The sequence below is a fragment of the Oncorhynchus masou genome, chromosome 18, assembly GCF_036934945.1.
Source record: "Oncorhynchus masou masou isolate Uvic2021 chromosome 18, UVic_Omas_1.1, whole genome shotgun sequence".
Lineage (NCBI taxonomy): Eukaryota > Metazoa > Chordata > Actinopteri > Salmoniformes > Salmonidae > Oncorhynchus > Oncorhynchus masou.
The window spans coordinates 78,371,550-78,395,023 of record NC_088229.1 but is presented as its reverse complement, the minus strand read 5'-3'; the positions used below and the strand labels follow the sequence as shown (position 1 = coordinate 78,395,023).

Sequence of the window (23,474 nt, the reverse complement as noted above, 5' to 3'; positions counted from 1 at the left end):
AATTATTTTGTATGCTCTGAGTCTCATATGGTTTTGCATCAGGTACATTTAAGATATTCTGTTATTTAATATGAGGTTATATTTTGTAAAGAAATTAAATAAAGAATAGAAGATATTCTATTTTAAGTTGTTTTACCAGTTCTCAACATTCAATGTAAAATAAATAAAAACAAAAGTTCTGTGGTTATTTTTTGACTAGATTTTCTTAGGCAGTGGTACAGTATAGATTCTGTATCGTTTCAGGATAGGGTATTTTAATACTGGTATCGAAGTCAAAATTCTGGTTACCAGATCGTCCTTCTACATAGCAAAGCTGCTGCTATGCCAGCCACCACACACAGCCTGAGCACTGCACAACGCTGAGGAATGTCTAGCGGGGCGAATCAGCAGCAAGCTAGCTCATTCTCCAACAGAAATGTACAGTATTGAGAAACTGATGAATGACCAGTGACCAGAATCAAACTCCTGTTGCAAATATTAGTTTATTTATAATAAGGCTTGTGTCGACATGCCCGGACATGCATGCAATAAGAAAGCTAGCTAAGCTGATAGTTATGTGACCTGTTAGCAAAGATTACTATAACTGACCCGTTCGTCTGTGGCGTTAGCTAGCTATATTAGCTACTACGCTAGCTAGCTGGCTAGATAAACATGGTGCTAAGATATCAGATAGGAGCTAATAGCCAATGTAGCCAGCTAACGTTAGCTGGTTATCATTCTGAACATGCACCATTTTCAGCAACGAGCCATCTGATTTGCAGTGTAACGTTAGCTATTTACTGGTGTGTTGATCTGACCAGCCGCAATCGGATACGTAAATTGACAGTTGATCGTCAGATTAGACGATTGTCTTAATAGGGAAAAAGAAGGTTGGCAATAGCTTTAGCTACCTAAGAATCTTCCTGCGTATTTACAGACCAAGATATTCGTGTGCGTTCTCACTTCTCAAAGTATTGGCAAATGAGTCACTCAGACAAAGTGCAGCGTTGTTTCATATTTTTTTCCTACCCGCGCTCTCCTTATTAGATATTATGCACATCTATGGCTTGGTAGCGAATGTCATCGCCATTGAGGTAGTTCTCATAGTGGCAGTAAACGTCGCCAGGCGATATAAATGATGGAAAGAGATGTGAAAGGGAGTTGGCCGGGTTGTAACTGGACTATTTCTTGACAGATAGATGAACAAGCCAATTGAGTTGTTTCGAATTTGGAGGTAGGTCTTTTCCATCTTAATTTACTGAGTTTATCAAGAGATTTACCATTCAAATAAAATGACCATTATTTTGTCCTCCTTGACCCCCAAAAATTTGCATCAGCCTGAAAAAAAATCCATGTTGGTCGTTCTCTATCTTTAACCTTTAAGTAGCAGCAGGTATATTTCGGCAGATATATTTCAGCAGGTATATTTCACTGGTCATCCCCAAAGCCGACACTTACTTTGGCCGACTTTCCTTCCAGTTCTCTGCTGACAATAACTGGAATGAATTGCAAAATTATTATTATTTTTTTTTTTAATCGCTGAAGCTGGAGTCATATCTCCCTCTCTAACTTTAAGCATCAGCTGTCAGAGCAGTTTACCGATCACTGTACCTGTACACAGCCCATCTGTAAATAGCACACCCAACTACTAATTATTTCGCCTCTATGGCCTATTTATTGCCTCACCTCCTTAATCTTCTACATTTCCACATCCTGTACATATATTTTTCTACTGTGTTATTGACTGAACGTTTGTTTGTTCCATGTGTAACTCTGTGTTGTTGTATGTGTCAAACAAGCTTTATCTTGGCCAGGTCGCTGTTGTAAATGAGAACGTGTTAAATATATATATATTTCTTTTTAAAGTAAAATCTCACAATGCTGCCAATGACAAAAATCTATATATACCCTGGACTGCTGATAGTACGCATTGGCCAGAGAGAGGCTTTGAAGCCAACAGTCGGCCATATTGGCACCCCCCAGTAGGAGCAGTCCTTCATAGGAATTAATGGAATTCTATAGCATTTCAATTAAAGGTTTCAAGGACAAAATTACATGTATTTAATAGTACACTATGGAAAAATACTTTGCAGTTTTTTTTTTTATATATATAATTTGTTCATTTTTTTCTCCAGCTTCCATAATATAAAAGTATGCATTAAGTTGTCTGTAATAAAATAAACTTCTCAAAAAAAAAAATGTTGATGTTAATAAATGCAATTTATATAGCTTGTGGTTGATTATCCCTTTAAGGGTGTTTTCACATATAGTCCTCTTGAAAAGAACCGAACTCGGTCCACTTTAAAGTGAACTCTGGGGTAAGAAAAAGTGAAATAACTCAAGTCATTTTTGTATTCAAACTGCTCTTGCCTTTGGATGAGAACTATTTTGCCAGTTCACGTCACCTATTTTGCGATCTGAATACCCTTTGCGTTCACATTGCTATGTTTAGAAAGGAACCAATATCTTTTTCCAACATTCACCAAATGCACTCTGGGTTTTTACAAAGTGCAGGACAAAGCCATTCCTTCAGAATGTTTTATCACCGGCTAGATCATAAATACTAATATAATATTTACATGTTAATCGTAACAGAATAAATAGCAGAAGAGTAACCTCAGATGAAATTGTGCTGAAATTTTAAAATTGTACACCCATCGTAGGCTACTGGCCTTTTAAGAACTAGAAAGGATGTTGTACCCTATGTTGTGATTGTCACCAAATATGTTGACTTCTCACACTATTCAAACCCCACAATAGAAAAAACAGCTTATGAAGCTATCTTAGCCTATAGATCACATATTTAAAACAAAGAATCTGAACTAAAAACTCCACACATATTTGGACATTTCTGTGCATCCTTGACGATCGATAATCAATAGGCCTATTCAAAAACAGCACATATCATCATCTCTCTATTGTGGCCCCAATGTGAGAGGGTTTAGGGCAGGGGAAATGGTTGTAGTAGTCTAGTGTATGGTGCGGGAATAATGAAAAGCCAACCTGGGGAGCTGTGTTCACATCACCCAAAAAAGGGGAACTGTTCGGTTCCTGTCAGGGGCTCTTTTGAGGGGTCTGAGTTCCTTTGGAGTGCACAAAATTATTAAGCAAATCGTACAAAGAAAAAACTGTAAGGAACCAAGTGTAAAAAACACACCGTGGAACAGGCGCGAGATATGGATCAGAAAACATTCCTCAATGCAGGGATGTGCAACTGTATTCCAAATGTGGCCTATATCCAAACTGATAAACCGGAAAAAATGGAAATACTGGTACTTTTCCTGAAAACTGCCATTTTCCTTCTCATGCTAGCTAGCGGTAGCCACCTCTGCCATTGTGGACAGTCAAACTCATTTGCTGTTCAACGCAAAGTGCCATTTTCATTCTCATGCTAGCTAGCAGTAGCCACCTCTGCCATTGTGGACAGTCAAACTCATTTGCTGTTCAACGCAAACTGCCATTTTCATTCTCATGCTAGCTAGCAGTAGCCACCTCTGCCATTGTGGACAGTCAAACTCATTTGCTGTTCAACGCAAACTGCCATTTTCATTCTCATGCTAGCTAGCAGTAGCCACCTCTGCCATTGTGGACAGTCAAACTCATTTGCTGTTCAACGCAAACTGCCATTTTCATTCTCATGCTAGCTAGCAGTAGCCACCTCTGCCATTGTGGACAGTCAAACTCATTTGCTGTTCAACGCAAACTGCCATTTTCCTTCTCATGCTAGCTAGCAGTAGCCACCTCTGCCATTGTGGACAGTCAAACTCATTTGCTGTTCAACGCAAAGTGCCATTTTCATTCTCATGCTAGCTAGCAGTAGCCACCTCTGCCATTGTGGACAGTCAAACTCATTTGCTGTTCAACGCAAACTGCCATTTTCCTTCTCATGCTAGCTAGCAGTAGCCACCTCTGCCATTGTGGACAGTCAAACTCATTTGCTGTTCAACGCAAAGTGCCATTTTCATTCTCATGCTAGCTAGCGGTAGCCACCTCTGCCATTGTGGACAGTCAAACTCATTTGCTGTTCAACGCAAACTGCCATTTTCATTCTCATGCTAGCTAGCAGTAGCCACCTCTGCCATTGTGGACAGTCAAACTCATTTGCTGTTCAACGCAAACTGCCATTTTCCTTCTCATGCTAGCTAGCAGTAGCCACCTCTGCCATTGTGGACAGTCAAACTCATTTGCTGTTCAACGCAAACTGCCATTTTCATTCTCATGCTAGCTAGCAGTAGCCACCTCTGCCATTGTGGACAGTCAAACTCATTTGCTGTTCAACGCAAACTGCCATTTTCATTCTCATGCTAGCTAGCAGTAGCCACCTCTGCCATTGTGGACAGTCAAACTCATTTGCTGTTCAACGCAAACTGCCATTTTCATTCTCATGCTAGCTAGCAGTAGCCACCTCTGCCATTGTGGACAGTCAAACTCATTTGCTGTTCAACGCAAACTGCCATTTTCATTCTCATGCTAGCTAGCAGTAGCCACCTCTGCCATTGTGGACAGTCAAACTCATTTGCTGTTCAACGCAAAGTGCCATTTTATAATGGCTGCTGTGGCTACTGGTAGCTAGCATGGGGATAAAAAGAGCAGCATTGTGGGAAAACTAATGGTTCCGAGGCTAGTTTTTTCTGACCCACATCGCATGTCTTAAGCCCTATTCACACGGGACTAGTATTACTAGAGAAGGTTGGTAATGTAATTATTACTCCACAGTGTCCATTATTCCAGAGGACGATTCGGACGGAATTAGTTTTTCCCCCTAAAACTGCCCCATGTAATTCATACTCTTTTTTTTTTCAAATAAATTGACAGTTATTATTGAAGCCTGAAGGTTTGTCATCTAAGAGTGAAGATATTTCAACATGTCCAGGTGATAGTGCCACACTCGGAACTCGAACTTGGTTCACAAGTTTTTAAACCATACCACACAATCTTTGGTAATAGTGCAGCCATAATATTTGAATTGAGTAATTTTGATTATAATCATTGGGGTATTTTAGCGACGCACAGTACGTCCTAAATGCCCCCTGCCTTCAGATGTGAGCTAAACAGTGTGCTTGCACTTGAGATGTGTTTTACGGCTATGGATGAGAACGTTAACTTATCATTTCCAAACGTTTAGGTCAGTTGAATGCTGCTGCTTTGCCATCTATTAACAGCAAGGGTTAAAAGGTGTGATATTTTTCAATTCATTCGCACAAAACATATATATAAAAGCATTCGCTGTGAAAGTTGATACATGTAGGTCATTCATATATAGCTTATGTACAGCACTTCACTCAATGTATTGAATGTTATTGTTTTCTTGCTCAAACCGTGAGCAACACCTGTCAAACTTGAGAATTGTTACTTCTGCCATGTAAAAATTATAGAGATGGCAGATTCGGACTGTCCTACAATTACAGATATGGCGTTTTGTGCTCTTGCACATAATTACGTTACCCAACGTCACCTCTAAAACTAATCCTGTCCAAATAGGGCGTTAAATCAGATCATGATGGCAATTTCAGACCCCAGTGCGGCTCAGTACAAGCTCGAAGCATAACAGTCGGGTCGGAATCTGCTGGCTATCTCCACAGAGATCGGTAAGCAAATAGTGCGATAAAACTACACTCGACAACCCTAACCAAGAACTAGCACTTGTCATTACAACGTTAATTCTATGAGTGCAAAACAATGCAAAGTTATTGAAAGTAAGACTGCTGCAGGACGATTGAAAACAGATTGATTCACCCCGGGCTCGTCTATACGAGCAGCGAAGCAGTTGTTCTACAAATTTGCTGACGGTCGAGTACATCCAAGTGTGCCTCTCTGACAAAGAAGCAAAATTGACAAAACACTTGGCAACAAGATCGAGCCCAATAAAGTCGTTTCAAAACACTGAATTCTAAACAAATAATAATCGCCAAGAATTACATCCTTGTTCAGGAGGCGTGACACATTTCACTTTGAGGTTATAACGTAAAGCCAAAATAGCTCTCGACGAGTTGCCGATCTCGGTGGCTACAATGTCACCCCCAGACAACTCCGCTGGTCCAGTCATTTCCCCCGACTCAAAATAAGTGTTTACCGGGGATTATCAGGCAACAAATAAAAGGACGAAATAATTTCGACGAGGGGGAACATCGAAATGTGTCAAGCTGCAGCAGAACAACTACTACGGCCACTAGAAGGAGCGAGTTCTGACTCAATTGCAACATTGTTGCTGGCCTTAAAAAAAAATCAAAGCAACAAAAGAAAATGTAGCCGAGTTCAGATTCGCAATTGACTTGTGAAACTCCATAAAAAACGAAGCGAACGTTACTGTATTGGAAGTCGATGCAAAAAGCGAGGGGTAATGTTTACTGATGTAGGCATAGTCTTACGTAAGGAGGACTAGCTCTGACTCCAACAAGGCAGCATTTTCTCCCAATCAGTTAACGAAAGCTATTCGATGCCTACCAGGCAGCCACACACCATTAGAAAGTGAATCGTCGTGTTTAAAAAAATTCCACCACAACAGTGGGTCGCTGGCCCAGTAGAAAGTGATCCTCTCAGTACCATTATGAAACAAGTCGACAACACGGCAGGTTACAATGAATGACGTTGGCAAGTCGCATTGTTCCAACACAATAAATAAAGTATGTCATTTTTTAAACGAGGAAATAGGTAAAGCCTAGGTGTTACACTATTCATAAAATAAAACGATTCACCGATTAAATGTTAGATTTAACGTGTGCATTTAAGAGTTACGATTCCATGTTCACGATTGATGTTTCATTCATCCCCCCTAGATTAAATTTGATCACATTACAATCCGTTTTTTTTTCCAGGCATCGAAATTCAATGTAGTCCAAGTCGGTAATATTTTTTTCACCCCGTCCTAAGGCATGCAAAAAGCACGATCCCTTACCTATGAAGTCAAGTTGAGAATGTTTTCTTTCGACGAAAGAAAAGGTTCAAATTAATCCATAAAATCATTTAATCCTACAATTTTCCAGTTGTTTTTATTTATTTTTTAGCGTTTGTCCACTGACCCCGGTTCGGTTTAGATGTTGGTATGTGAATTCGACAAAAGTCGTAGCCAGAGAGCTTTTTCCTCTATGATCCTCTCTCTCCGCTTCTGAAACTGACTGACAGATACACAACACCACCCACGGACATCAATACTTTCGCTCATTGGACAACACCTCGGAGTTTACCGCCCCTTTGGCTTGTAATGATTGGCTGGTTTTCAGATTAAAAATGGTTTCCCCGATATATTTCAATGACGGCATGGAAACAGCAAAGGCAAATGGTAGGCGTGGAGATGTAGTCGTCGAGGATTTATTTACACGTTCCCATAGACTGGAGAAAGACGAGACAATAAACTATGTAAAAACTACAACAACCAAAGTTCCCAGCGTGATTAGAGGCGTCCTGGAAAATGGTTTGTTTGAGTGCCCCACCTACTCCTGCGCTTGCTCTGTGAAGGAGCCATGGCGTATATAGCTGGCAGTGGGAGCAGATGAACATTATTTTTTTCTCGACCAAATCATCTTGGTTCCTCGTCTTATTGCTGTGGCTCAGTGTATCACCATCATGGTGTGGTTTGGAGAACTATGACCAATATTTGATTGTATAGTTACTTGGCGTCTAATCGTAAATTCATAGTGATCAATTATGAACGTAATATTTTTGGGGGGGATGTTTTAAATAAATTATCTGGAGAGAAAAAAAGCTTGTTGACCTAGGCGCTATTGTTAGCATATTGGCTAGCTAAGAAAAGGGTCTGAAAGCGGAAGTGGGGACGTTTCCGGATACCGGCTGACAAGGTGGGTGGAGCTATTTGTTTACCAACTACAACATGTTGTTTTCTTTGAAATATGACTAGACAACAGAACAAAAGAAAGACTAACAACTTAGCTGAAACTGTTCAATTGTTGTTCGTGACTTTATTTTTTTTCTCCTTTTTGTTTTGTTAGCTAGTGGCTTGTGGGCTGGCTGTCCAGTTGGAGCACAAACGTTATAAGCAGCACCATCATTCTCATGCTCGCTCATAGAAATAAATATATAATATATATTAGGTTGTATTCGTGATCGTTTTGCAGTTGGTTTCTCAACAACCGTGAAACCACAATGATGAGGTCAGTTTCACAGAATTAGAATAGAACATTTATTTTATTATACTGAACAAAAATGTAAACGCAACATGTAAAGTGTTGGTCCCATATTTCATGAGCTGAAACGAAAGATCACAGAAGTTTTCACACCCACAAAAAGCTTATTTCTCTCATTTTGTGGCCAAATTTGTTTACATCCCTGTTAATGAGCATTTCTCCTTTTGCCAAGATAATCCATCCGTTTGACAGGTATGCAACTGCAATTTTAGCATCTAAATCTTGGGGCAAACCTTTTTTTAATGCATGCCAGGAAAGCTATAACACTAAACAATACATTCATTGCACTATACCAGTGACAAGCGGTGCCTACAAACTGTTAGGACCTACATAAAGCTGTCCCAACCGCAGAGTCCATACGCCTTACCACTGCTATACCTGGCTATCAGCGCAGCCTTATTTGGCAGCAAAACAGTTCCTTCAGTTTAATTTACTGCCTTAAAAAACAAAACATAGCTGATATGGCTGGTTTGCTTAAACAAATGTGGTTTCTAATGACAACTGAGATGTACAAACTATGGCATAAAGGAACGATAAGAGGCAATGGGTCATTTAAATGAAGACATTAATAAACGAGCTAAGATGGACGTAGTCAATATAACTATTTGTTCAGCACCTGAAATGTACAGCGACAGAATTCAGAACATGGGCCATTCTTACAGTGTTCTTCCTGTACACCAAGTCAGAACCATAGGATACATAAAGGGGACAAAAAAACAGACAGTGAAAGCTCTTACAATATTCAATGATATAATTTCTCTAAAACAGGCTATAGGCTACATGTGCACCACCAAGTCAGAACAGTAGGTGAAACTATGAGGGGGGGAAAGGGACCAAATTATTAGGGTGAGGCACATGGGCTACTAACAGCTTACTACACAACATACACTTAGCTTTCTTAGCTACAGAATAAATATATCCCTGGCATATTACATCATTTATGCAGCAATATACATTATTTTTGGTCCCTCAGTATGGTGATAATATGGTATGGTGATAATATGGTATGGTGAGGTCCCTCAGTATGGTGATAATATGGTATGGTGATAATATGGTATAGTGATAATATGGTATGGTGAGGTCTCTCAGTATGGTGATGATATGGTATAGTGATAATATGGTATGGTGAGGTCCCTCAGTATGGTGATAATATGGTATGATGAGATCCCTCTATGGTGACGATATGGCGAGGCCCCTCAGTGTGGTGAGGTCCCTGGTCATTCCCAGCCCTACTATGTATGATTATATTTTGGTAGCCTGCCCTAGACATTATTTCAGAATTGGTGAGCAGTCCATTATATAAAAATGTTTGAATTCAAACTTATTGCTGACAGGTCCACAACCATTTTGTCATGGTTCATGTCATGGTTCTCTCTCTTTCAGAAACTGACAGTCCTTTACCAGGACAGTCCTTTACCAGATACAGGGTAGCCTAGTGGTTAGAGTGGTTAGAGCGTTGGACTAGTAACCGGAAGGTTGCGAGTTCAAACCCCTGAGCTGACAAGGTACAAATCTGTCGTTCTGCCCCTGAACAGTCAGTTAACCCACTGTTCCCAGGCCGTCATTGAAAATAAGAATTTGTTCTTAACTGACTTGCCTGGTTAAATAAAGGTAAAATTAAAATTAAAAAAACATCATAAATTGCTGCAAAAGATGTGTGGCAGAATGTTTACAATAAATGGACCCGTAGCTTACGTCAAATATGAGTAGTCTCTATGAGTAGTCTCTATGAGTAGTCTCTATGAGTAGTATATATGAGTAGTCTATATGAGTAGTCTGAGTAGTATATATGAGTAGTCTATATGAGTACTCTATATGAGTAGTCTACAGTATTGCTGTGACTTCCGTGCCTATTTCATCTTTGAGCCTATAGCAAAGCAGGATATCGAAACACACTCTGTTGATGAGAAGAATATTAAACAACAATATGTATTTTGCATAGTAGTGTGGTCTGTACAAATTACCCTACTTTTTAAATAGTTCTGAATATACACTCAAATGTTCAGAATGAGCAGACAATTTGTTTAAGTTTGGGGGGGAAAGATCACTGCAAAATATCCACACTTTCTGCCCACACCTCTAACGGCAATGTGATAAGTTGCCTTTGCACTTTCTTTTAGAGACTGTCCTAGCCTAATGCCAATAGTCACGTTATTCAGCAACACAAAGTGGGTTATTGGCACCATAAAAGGTGTATGGAGGTCATTTTGCAGGTGGAGTTTTAATGCCCGTTCATTCGCTCTCAGTTTTACTTCCAGTCTAATTCGTAACGGGAAAGTGTGTATGTATGGTGTGCACCACGTTTATAAATGTCAATATTTTTGTTTGTGTACAGAATTTTCAGAAATAGTGCATGCTGGACTTTAGTGTGAAATGTACGCAACGGTTATAAATGACGACCCAGGCACCTGCTGGTGAATTTTGTTTACATTAGCTAGCTAATGGTAGCAAACTAAAGTTAGCTAGCTAAAGTACAGATAAAAGGGGGTTAGTTGTATACCTAGCTAGCTAAAGTACAGATAAAAGGGGGTTAGTTGTATACCTAGCTAGCTAAAGTATAGATAAAAGGGGTTTAGTTGTATACCTAGCTAGCTAAAGCTAAAGTACAGATAAAAGGGGTTTAGTTGTATACCTAGCTAGCTAAAGTACAGATAAAAGGGGGTTAGTTGTATACCTAGCTAGCTAAAGTACAGATAAAAGGGGGTTAGTTGTATACCTAGCTAGCTAAAGTATAGATGAAAGGGGGTTAGTTGTATACCTAGCTAGCTAAAGTATAGATGAAAGGGGGTTAGTTGTATACCTAGCTAGCTAAAGCTAAAGTACAGATAAAAGGGGGTTAGTTGTATACCTAGCTAGCTAAAGTACATATAAAAGGGGGTTAGTTGTATACCTAGCTAGCTAAAGCTAAAGTACAGATAAAAGGGGGTTAGTTGTATACCTAGCTAGCTAAAGTACATATAAAAGGGGGTTAGTTGTATACCTAGCTAGCTAAAGCTAAAGTACAGATAAAAGTGGGTTAGTTGTATAGCTACCTTATCTTTTGGTTTAAACAACAAGGCAGAAAAGGACACAATCTCCACGAGCATTGTAACTTCAAATGGAAAGAAGCAGAGGATAAGATTTAGTTTGAATTGAAGTGAAATAAATGTTATCTAGCTAGTTACATAAAACAGTAAGGCCTTCCAGTGTCAACCCATTCATAAAGGATAAAGGGGGCTAGTGTTCCCGCTAGGGATGGGTGGTACTGAAGCACGGACCGGTTTGGCTTTTTACATAACTGTATTTTAATGTTTTGGTTTGCTGGATGTCTGTTTTCTTTATAGTTTGCTCCGTTTGCTAGTTGAAATCCTCTCTCTCCCTCTCCTTCCTGCTGCATGCTGCTAACCACACCAAGCCCCGCCCCCTATCACTCAAGGAGAGAGCAGTTGCTCAACCACAGTCACGAGCACTTTCTTACTGTTCACGCTGCAGTTTAGTTTATTAGGATCCCCATTAGATACTGCACATACAGCAGCTTCTCTTCCCTGGGGTCTACATAATACATACACATACATGACAGTTATAGACAAGAACAACACAATATAATTATTTTGATTTCAGAGTTATATATTGGAGAGACAAGATACTATTCATATTGTTAAATGAGATCTTTAGAGGGGAGAGGTGCTGTGATACAATATGTTATTAAGTCTAAACATTCTTTTTTGGCAGAGTGGCAGATCCACTATGACATGATTCTATACATAACTGAGTAACCTCTGGTAACAGATCATTCCATGATGACATGACTCTATACATAACTGAGTAACCTCTGGTAACAGATCATTCCATGATGATGTGACTGCAAATATAGTTTACAAGTGGTTAGGCCTTTTCAACACACACACTTTTCTTTAAAAGACTGAACAGAAATGGACTACTTCTCTTAATCGTGAAAGGTTGTGTGTGTGTGTGTGTGTGTGTGTGTGTGTGTGTAGTTAAGTGCAAGGCGTGCTGCTCTGTTTTGAGCCAGCTGCAGCTTTGCTAGGTCTTTCTTTGATGCACAGACAGCAATGAAGATCGGACTTGTTTTCATAACAGACATACTGTACCTCTCCCCCATATTCACAACAAGTCAATATAACTTGACCATGATAACTGACCATCCAATGTTCCTCCTAGGAGTTCGGCGACTTCAACGTGTTCAACGGCCACACCCTTTATACACACCTCCTGTTGAGGTGTAGGTCTGTGAGGAATGCTTTGAACCAAATACAATGCTTTTGATTTTAGATGTATTTAAGACCAATTTATTGGTATCCTTTCTGACACTGTAACTCCTTGCCAAGAGTCTGTGAGCTCACTGGCTGTAGGTGCTGATGTGTAGAGTGTACAATCATCAGCAAACATAGAAGAAGCTAAACTAAGACAAGTGGCAAAAATAGTTTTGTGAGAATGGAGAAGAGTAACGTCCCAAAGCAACTGCCCTGAGGGATACCGCACTGTACATACAGTACCAGTCAAGAATTTGGACACCTACTCATTCCGGGGGTTTTTCTTAATTTTTAAAATATTTTCTACATTGTGGAATAATAGTGAAGACATCAATACTATGAAATAACACATATGGAATCATGTAGTAACCAAAAAAGTGTTAAACATCCAAATATGTTTTATATTTCAGTTTCTTCAAAGTATCCACCCGTTGCCTTGATGACTGCTTTGCACACTCTCTGGCATTCTCTCAACCAGCATCATGAGGTAGTCACCTGGAATGCTTTTCAATTAAGAGGTGTTCCTTGTTGATTTGTGGAATTTCTTTCCTTCATAATTCATTTGAGCCAATCAGTTGTATTTGGTAAAATACCAAGTCCATATTATGGCAAGAACAGCTCAAACAAGCAAAGAGAAACGACAGTCCATCATTACTTTAAGACATGAAGGTCAGTCAATACGGAAAGTTTAAAGAACTTTGAAAGTTTCTTCAAGTGCAGTCGCAAAAACCATCAAGCACTATGATGAAACTGGCTTTCATGAGAACCACCACAGGAAAGGAAGACCCAGAGTTACCTCTGCTAAAGAGGATTCATTAGAGTTCAATAGAGTTACCAGCATCAGAAATTGTATCCCAAATAAATGCTTCATAGCAAATTTTATTTGTCACATTCACCGAATACAACAGGTGTACACCTTACCATGAAATGCTTACTTACAAGCCCTTAACCAACAATGCAATTCAAGAAAGAGCAAAGAAAAATATTTACTGAATGAACTAAAGTAATAAAGACTTCAAGTAGCAGACTCATTTCAACATCAAACTATTAAGATGAGACTGCCTGAATCAGGCCTTCATGGTCAAATTGCTGCAAAGAAACCATTACTAAAGGACACCAATAAGAAGAAGAGACTTGCTTGGGTCAAGAAACATGAGCAGTGGACATTAGACCTGTGGAAATCCTGTCCTTTGGTCTGAGTCCAAATTTGAGATTTTTGCTTCCAACCGCCATGTCTTTGTGAGACGAAAAGTAGGTGAACAGATGATCTCCGCATGTGTGGTTCCGACCGTGAAGCATGGAGGAGGAGGTGTGTTGGTGTGGGGGTGCTTTGCTGGTGACACTGTCAGTGATTTATTTTGAACTCAGTGCATACTTAACCAGCATGGCTACCACAGCATTCTTCAGTGATACGTTATCCCATCTGGTTTTGGCTTAGTGGGAATATCATTTGTTTTTCAACAGGATAATGACCCAACACACCTCCAGGCTGTGTAAGGGCTATTTGACCAAAAAGGAGAGTGATGGAGTGTTGCATCAGATAACCTGGCCTCCACAATCACCCGACCTCAACCCAATTGAGATGGTTTGGGATGAGTTGGATCGCAGAGTGAAGGAAAAGCAGCCAACAAGTGCTCAGCATAATGTGAGAACTCCTTCTAGACTATTGGAAAAGCATTCCAGGTGAAGCTGGTTGAGATAATGCCAAGAGTGTGCAAAGCTGACATCAAGGCAAAGGGTGGTTACTTTGAAGAATCTCAAATATAAAATAGATTTTGATTTGTTGAACTACATGGATTTCATATGTGTTATTTCATAGATTTTATGTCTTCACTATTATTCTACAATGTAGAAAATAGTAAAATTAAAGAAAAGTAAAGAAAAGTAGGAGTGTCTGAACTTTTGCCTGGTACTGTAGCTGATGATGAATACTCTGTTCTATTGGACTAACTAAGTAACTCTCCCACCATGTGATGTAAATCCATAACAAGTTCATTTTTTTTCAATAACAATATATGATCAATAACCTCAAACGCTACTCTGAAATCTAACAATCCAGTTAGTGTCATTCAATGTGGGGCGGCAGGGTAGCCTAGTGTTTAGAGCGTTGGACTAGTAAGGTTGGTTGTCAGCTCGGGGATTTAAACTTGCAAGGTACAAATCTGTCGTTCTGCCCCTGGACAAGCAGTTAACCCACTGTTCCTAGGCCGTCATTGAAAATAAGAATTTGTTCTTAACTGACTTGCCTAGTTAAATAAAGGTAAAATAAAATTAAAACATTTAAAAAATGAACAAAAGTATGAACGCAAACAATTCAAAGACTTTACTGAGTTACAGTTCATATAAGGAAATCAGTCAGTTGAAATCCATTAGGCCCAAATCTGTCTTTCACATGAATGGGAATAGAGATATGCATCTGTTCACAGATGTAAAATACAAAACGGTACTGGATCAGAACCAGTCCGTGTCTGGTTTCACCACCATAAGGCTGTTGATTGTGGCCTGTGGAATGTTGTTCCTCTTCAATGTCTCTGTCAAGTTGCTGGATATTGGCGGGAACTGGAACATGCTGTCATACACATTGATCCAGAGCATCCCAAACATGCTCAGTGGGTGACATGTCTGGTGAGTATGCAGGCCATGGAAGAACTGGGACATTTTCAGCTTCCAGGAATCGTGTACAGATCCTTGCGACATGGGGACGTGCATTATCATGCTGAAACAGGAGGTGATGGCGGCGGAGGAATGGCATGACAATGGGCCTCAGGATCTCGTCATGGTATCTCTGTGCATTCAAATTGCCATCGATAAAATGCAATAGTGTTCATTGAACGTAGCTTACGCCTGCCCATACCATAACCCCACCACCACCATGGGGCACTCTGTTCACAACGTTGACATCAGCAAACCGCTCACCCACACGTCTCCATACGTGTGGTCTGCGATTGTGAGGCCGGTTAGACGTACTGCCAAATTCTCTAAAACCATGTTGGTGGCTGATGGTAGAGAAATTAGCATTCAATTCTCTGGCAACATTTATGCCAATTGCACGCTACCTGAAAACATTAGACATCTGTAGCATTGTGATGTGTGACACATTTTAATGGCCTTTTATTGTCACCAGCACAAAGTGCACCTGTGTAATGATCATGCTGTTTAAACAGCTTCTTGATATTACACACCTGTCAGGTGGATGAATTATCTTGGCAAATGAGAAATGCTCACTTAACAGGGATGTAAACAAATTTGTGCATAAAAATTGAGAAATGTTCTGTTTTTTATTTTATTTCAGCTCTTAACATGTTGCGTTTTTATATTTGTGTTTTTTTATTTTACTTTTTACTCTGACATGCCACGACCCTCCATTTAGCATAGTTTGACAACACTGTTTGTAAGCTTTCCTATTATATCAAATTCAACGATTTGTCTTTTCCAGATGTCATGGTATGGTGGGGTATGGTGGGGTATGGTGTGGGGTATGGTATGGTGGGTTATGGTATGGTGGGGTAATGGGTTTTATCTCCTGAATGTTTTGGCAAAAACGTAACTTTCTCACACCTTCCTTCCAAATATAACTTCCAGGTCAAACGTTTATGGAACGTTTATGGAACGTTTATGGAACGTTTGTTTGTTTAGATCGAAAGGGATACTGTCAAAAAGTGACTGTTGTGTAAATACTGTTGAATTCAGTCACTCAATCAGCCATGTCAGCTAACAATGTTTATATTGGTAAGTTGGACGAGTCCGCTATCTAAACTCATAGTAATCATGAACATATACTGACTCGGCAAGAAGGGCACATGCCCACGGCCCTTGACCTCGACCCACACCACTACAGCACCTCCACTACAGTCACCTCCAGGACAGAGGTCCTTCCTCAACACAAAAGACTTTGAAATACTAACTCCCCCATACCCAGGGCTGGAACTAAAAGGATTTTGGAAACCACAATTCTTTCTCGTCCATGTCTAAAATCTGTGCCATAATTTCACTAGCCGGCGGGCCCTCATTTTAATTTTGTTATTCACTCTGTCATAACCTTTTTTCAGTAACTTTGGCATGTTTCAAATGTACGTGGCATATTTTCAAACGTTTTAAGGACAACATTCTGAACTGATAACACTTGTAATGCCCACTATCTTATGTTCAACACTTTTTTTGATTGTTAATTCATTGTGATTTCACATCTTTCACCCCTGAAACACTACAGGAATATGGCTCTGAACATAAAGAGTAACACCTCCATCATAGGAATTCCTGTCTCTTCTCTTGCATTGTTACTTCCTTTGATGATACAGTAGTATGTGAGTCTCAGAGATGGTCAATATATGAATGTTATCTGATGTAAGTAAGCCTCTGATTTCATTAACCTTATTTCTAAGGCTACATACAATGTACAAACTTTAGGAACACTTTCCTAATATTGTGTTGAACCCACTGTTGCCCTCAGAACTGCCTCAATTCATTGGGGCTTGGACTCAACGTGTCGAGAGCGTTCCACAGGGTTGCCGGCCCATGTTGACTACAATGCATTCCACAGTTGTGTCAAGTTGGCTGGATGTACTTTGGGTGGTGGATCATGATACACACGGGGAAACTGTTGCGGGTGAAAAACATAGCAACATTGTAGTTCTTGATGCACTCAAACCGGTGCGCCTGGCACCTACTACCATACCTCGTTCAAAGGCACTGAAATATTTTTTTTGTTGCCCATTCAACCTTCTGAATGGCACACAATCCATGACTCACTTGTCTCAAGGCTTAAAAATCCTTCTTTAAACCGGTCTCTCCGCCTACATTGATTTTGAAGTGGATTTAACAAGTGACATCCAATAAGGGATCCCTGCTTTCAGCTGGTCCGTCTGTCATGGACAGAGCAGGTGTTCCCACAGTGCATACTTTCCTTTTAATCCCAGCCCCCAGCTCCACGAGGCCTCTTGCCATCATTGTAAATATTATTTGTTTCCTAATTTACTTGCCGGATAAAATAAAGAATTATAATTAAATGCGTGGGATCAATCATCAGGGTATTGTAGAACAGTTGCTAATGTAATAATGTAGCACTGTGTTGAATGCCATTTCTGCCAACATTGTACAAGAACCTTTTCTACTTGACTTGTCAACTGATACAGTATCGCCTGTCTCTGCTTGAAATTCATCTTCCTCGACAGACCCTGTCCCTTGTTATTTCCAGCTTCAACAGATTAAAACCCATCCTCTGCCTCCCTTAGTCTTTTCAACCTCTCTTTTCCCTCCAGTCCTCCGCTCTTAACCAATTACCCAACTCCTTCTGAAAATATTACACTTTTCCAAGCCAAAATCTATTTTTAGAGAGAGAGAGACACATACTAAGCCCTGTACTCCCTCAGTCTCTCTGACATGTCAACAGTGTGACCTTTTTTTAAATTATTTTTTTATATATAGACAGGTGTGTTTCTTTAATGCCTAAGCAATTGAATTGGCCACAGGTGGACTCCAAGTTGTAGTGACATCTCAAGGATGATCAAATTTAAATTGGATGCACCGGAGCTCAATTTGGAGTGTCATAGCAAAGAGGTGTGAGTACTTGTGAAAATGTAGATGTTTCTAATTTTGTCATTTACAGGGTATTGGGTGAGAAATATATTTAAATTATTTTTGCAATTAGGCTGTGACAACTATTAAAGAATAAGTCAAGGGGTATGAATGCACTGTACATGTGAAAATTGCACCAAAAGTAATCTCCACCCCATCTAAAATAATATGAAGATTGCAGGACATTAGCTGGAAAACTGCAGAAAAAATATACCTGCCCCATGGCAAAATGGGTAGAATAGGAAATTTACTTTAAAACTTCAAATGTTCCCTGGCATCAAGAGGGGGCCACTAAATGTTTTGCCTCCAGCACATCACAGTCCTAGCTTGTCTTCATGAACTGACTTTATCTCATATTAATCGTGTCTGTCTGACAGTGTTTCTTTTTTGTTTAAAATCTCAGAATTATTTTAGATTTACTTTGATCAAGTTGGCTATAAATCGATATCTGAATGTGCTGGAGTGACAACCAGTCCCTCCTGCTGCTCTACTTAATGTACTGACTGCAGGCTTGTCAGTGGCTGTGACGTTCAGAAAGGAGTTGCTGGACAGTCTGTAGAGCGAATCAAATGGTAGGAGGGACGTCCCACCTTCGAGTGGTTTCAGATTTCCCATCCTACACCACAGGCATGCAGTAGGACCTAGGGTGTCCCCAGATTTATAAGTGAACATGCTGGTCTGAGAGGTTTTAGGAACTCAAGTAGTGCACACATTCTCATGCCCTAAGTAGTGCACACGTTTTGAGCAGGGACAAAGGTAGTGCACGGAATAGGGGGACATTTACCACAGAGTACTTTTGAAATTAGTTTTCTTTGTCGCTTTAAAAAAATATATATTTTATTGTTTATTTTTGTTAGTTCTCTTTCTTTCTCTACTCCTGCAGGTTCATTGATTGGTGGAAACCGTAAGTGATGGATGGAGACATGGATCCAACAGGGCCCGAGAGGATTCTGCTGGAACCCTACAAGTACCTGCTACAGCTGCCAGGTACACACATATACACCACACACACACATACATATATACACACACACACACAGTGTAGCTGCCAGGTACATATATACATACACACACACACACACAGTGTAGCTGCCAGGTACATATATGCACACACACATACACGTGTACGTACTGTGTAGCTGTCAGGTACACACACACACTTTGCAGCTGTCAGGTAAGGAAGGCCCTACAGCCATGATACCAACATGTCGGAAACAGCTGGTGGTCCTTGGCTGTGTGGTTTTCATTAAACTCACACAGCCTGTATGAGACGTTTTGTATTCCTCGTCTTTCAGCTCCAGTAGTTATCTTAGTCCTATAGATCCTCCTTTTGAATCAGGAGCCCTAAAGAAATAGGCGTTTTCTGGAGGTGACGTCATCCTGTAATGGACCAGGGAGCAGAACATCAAGCTGTTGGACACAGCCCCTTGAGGTAGTGATCAACGGGACCATCTGCCTTAAAACGGCTGTCTCCTTTTTTCACCTCATTTAACACCTGATTTACTGAACAAAAAAGGCACTTTCCTTTTTAAGTTCTCTATTGTTTTCTCAAACAACGGTGGATGCCGATAACGTCATCCCATCAGACCAAATCCTTCAGTACTCCTTCAACTTTTCAGTTGTCTAAAAAAAAAAAACACTGTTTTGCTCAACACATTTTTTACCCTTTTTAGTGCAGTATCATCGAACTCATTCCATGGAGGACCTAGTGTCTGCTGTTATTTTGGTTTGTCCTCTCAATTAAGACCTAAACAACCAGGTGAGGAGAGTTCCTTACTAATTATGTGACGTTAATTCACCAATCAAGTACAAGGGAGGAGCGAACCTGCAGACACTCGGCCCTCCATGGCATGAGTTTGACATGTGCTTTAGTGTGTGTACTTTACTGTAGTCACAGTGCCTTAGGAAAGTATTCCGACCTTTTGACTTTGTCTACATTTTGTTACGTTACAGCCTGATTCAATTAATTGAAGAAGGGGAAAAAATGTAATCAATCTACACAAAGTGAAAGTATTTTTTTTTTTTTTATGTTTTGCAAATGTATAAAATAAATACATAACTTATTTACATAAGTATTCAGACCCTTTGCTATGAGACTCGAAGCTGAACTCAGGTGCATCCTGTTTCCATTGATCATCCTTGAGGTGTTTCTACAACTTGATTTGGAGTCCACCATTGGTAAATTCAATTGATTGTACATTATTTGGAAAGGCCTGTCTATTTAAGGTCCCACAGTTGAGGTCCCGGTATCATGCTTAATTACAACAGAAAATACACCGAATATAAAGAATGAACCACGTCCGTCAAGACTGTAAAGGTATTTTTATTTATTTTTTACCTTTAAACAAATGTAGGCTTAGAGGACAGAGAAACTGACCCCTGGTATAATTTGGGATGCTTTTAAGGTGTTCATTAGGAGAATGATAATCTCAAATTAAATCGGAGTTAGAAATGAATCACTATTTTTTAGAATTTAATTAAAATGTCTGAACTTCAGCAGGAATATTTCACTTTTAGAAGAGCGCCAACAACTACAGGTTAAACTCAGAATGCTTTATTTGTAAAAAAAAAATTTACCCCCCTTTTCTTCCCAATTTCGTGGTATCCAATTGTTGTAGTAGCTACTATCTTGTCTCATCGCTACAACTCCCGCACGGGCTCGGGAGAGACGAAGGTTGAAAGTCATCCGTCCTCCGATACACAACCCAACCAGCCGCACTGCTTCTTAACACAGCGCGCATCCAACCCGGAAGCCAGCCGCACCAATGTGCCGGAGGAAACACCGTGTACCTGGCAACCTTGGTTAGCGCGCACTGCGCCCGTCCCGCCACAGGAGTCTCTGGTGCGCGATGAGACAAGGACATCCCTACCGACCAAGCCCTAACCCAGACGACGCTAGGCCAATTGTGCGTCGCCCCACGGACCTCCCGGTCGCGGCCGGTTACGACAGAGCCTGGGCGCGAACCCTGAGTCTCTGATGGCACAGATGGCGCTGCAGTACAGCGCCCTTAACCACTGCGCCACCCGGGAGGCCAAACTCAGAATACTACAAATACATTCATTTGAAACAAAGTAACTAATGACAATTTTGAAAAGCTCTTTCTATACAATTAAACAGTTGAACTGAACCTACAGTCTTCTTAGACCAACACGACTGACAAAACATCATTACTAAACACAGATCACCCCAAAATAAATATTAGGCACTGTTAAAATATTCACACGGAGAAAAGAACCAGAAATGGATGGCTTTCAAATAGAAATCTATTGAAGGTTTTGGGACTTAGTGCCGCGCCTATTTACACAAATGACATGTCACTTAATTCAGTACTTCCTAGTGCCATATATTTAAACGGTTATTTCAGTTATATTAAAACCAGGAAAATCTGAAGTGTGTCCCCTGCTGATTTTAGACCCTTTAAGTTTAAAGAAATACCTTTTTACCAGACTTGATACATATCAGTCAAACGGGGTTTATTAAAAATACACACATTTTTATCTTGTTTTTGTAAGTATCAGTAGTGTCTGTTGATGCTGAACAGGCTTTTGACAGACTTGAATGTCCTTTTTACATTCAAAACTTTGGATGCTTGCAACTTTACAGCTGAAATAATACATGTAATAAATATTATATAAATGTCCTAAAGCAAAAATATATGCAAATAATACATTATCAGATAAAATTGCTTAAGAAAAGGGCACAAGACAGGGATGTCCTCTCTCCCCTTCATGTTTACGCTGGCAATTAAAAAATGTTGGGTGTTGTTCTATACCAGGTGTGTGCAGGTCCTGGATGGCAGGGAGCTCAGCTCCAGTGATGTGTTACTATATGGATAGGAAGTACATGGGGGAAATTCTCAATTGGGCAAAAGTCTCATCTCCTCCGTCCTCTCTCATCCGTGACCCTTAAAACGATAAGTGGTCGAGGAGTGTCAATTCATTAGTATTATTCATTCATTATTCATTTATTATTATTATTATTCAGTAGTATTCACACCTCATCCAGAACCTTCTCTCCTAAACAAAGCTGACAAAATAACTGTAGAAATGCCTTTCATCTTTCCTAGTAAACCCATTCGGGTTTATAGAAGGGTTTTTCATCTTCTAGTAAACCTGGTTTTTACTGTAGAAGGCTGTTATCATACTCCAGATTCAATGGGATGTTTTCTGGAATGTGTCCCAAAATAGTATTCCCCATATAGTGCACTACTTTTGACCAGGTCCATGTTTTATATACGGTATAGTAGTGCCCTAATACAGGGCATAGAGTGCCATTTGGGATACAGTCCTGGTTGTTCAAAGTAAAGAAGTGGGGAAATACTTTTTTAGCTTCCTGTTGAGCTTTGAAACATGTCTGTCACAAATGCCCCCCTATTCCTTATGTAGCACACTACTTTTGAGCACTATTGGAGAATAGGGCTCCATTTGGGATGCAAGCATGGCAGTGGTCTTTGTTTGTCCATAGTACTCCATACTCTGTCTTTTTTTTATTAAACAAACTTTTCCTTTTGGACTTTTTCAGGAAAACAAGTACGGACTAAACTCTCTCAGGCGTTTAACCACTGGCTCAATGTTCCCAAGGACAAACTGCAGGTAAGGACCGGAATGTTTCAATGGGGAACCTGGTCAAAGGTAGTGCACTATTAAGGGAATAGGGATCCTATTATAGCATCCTTTTAACATTCAGCTTTATAAATACTCTGTAAATACGGGTTTGTACAAAAATACTGAAAAACTCATGTAATTAGAAAATGTTGTGTTCCAGGCCTGTGAAAGTCATGTAAATTTAGTTACATTTTGGTTCATGTAATTCATTTAGGCACACTTAAAAAAAATGTATCAATCACTTACAAATCTGGCACCACCTGAGTATGTGTGCCAATGCGAGTGGGCCATTGGTCACGGAGAGAGAGTGAGACGTTACAGCAGCAGGTATAACGTAATGACAACAGACTCTATCTAGATACGTCTGCCTTAGGAGACCGCTCCACTTTTTCCACATTTTGTTACGGTAAGTTGCCTTATTCTATAGAGCTTGAGAGGATCTGCAGAGAAGAATGGGAGAACCTCATCAAATCAAATATTATTAGTCACATGCGCTGAATACAACCAGAAATGCTGAATACAACAGGTGTAGTAGACCTCACAGTGAAATGCTGAATACAACAGGTGTAGTAGACCTCACAGTGAAATGCTGAATACAACAGGTGTAGTAGACCTCACAGTGAAATGCTGAATACAACAGGTGTAGTAGACCTCACAGTGAAATGCTGAATACAACAGGTGTAGTAGACCTCACAGTGAAATGCTGAATACAACAGGTGTAGTAGACCTCACAGTGAAATGCTGAATACAACAGGTGTAGTAGACCTCACAGTGAAATGCTGAATACAACAGGTGTAGTAGACCTCACAGTGAAATGCTGAATACAACAGGTGTAGTAGACCTCACAGTGAAATGCTGAATACAACAGGTGTAGTAGACCTCACAGTGAAATGCTGAATACAACAGGTGTAGTAGACCTCAC

The 23,474-nt window shown here is 40.1% G+C and overlaps 2 protein-coding genes across 6 annotated transcripts in view; one reads left to right on the top strand and one right to left on the bottom strand.

Annotated features, from left to right (window-relative positions):
- Positions 1–7,090, bottom strand: part of LOC135505290 (AT-rich interactive domain-containing protein 4B-like) — a 157,122-nt gene extending 150,032 nt beyond the window's left edge. For 3 of the 5 annotated variants that reach the window (XM_064924528.1, XM_064924532.1, XM_064924531.1), the window contains exon 1: positions 6,875–7,090. The gene's annotated coding sequence lies outside the window, so the exon portion shown is untranslated. The remainder of the gene's footprint in view (positions 1–6,874) is intronic. The other 2 variants (XM_064924529.1, XM_064924530.1) reach the window with 2 other exon arrangements.
- Positions 7,091–7,423: 333 nt separating this feature from the next.
- Positions 7,424–23,474, top strand: part of ggps1 (geranylgeranyl diphosphate synthase 1) — a 38,499-nt gene continuing 22,448 nt past the window's right edge. Inside the window, exons 1-3 of the mRNA XM_064924527.1 lie at positions 7,424–7,775; positions 18,831–18,934; positions 22,470–22,540. Coding sequence (XP_064780599.1) covers positions 18,859–18,934; positions 22,470–22,540 — 147 coding nt within the window. The 5' untranslated portion in view covers positions 7,424–7,775; positions 18,831–18,858. The remainder of the gene's footprint in view (positions 7,776–18,830; positions 18,935–22,469; positions 22,541–23,474) is intronic.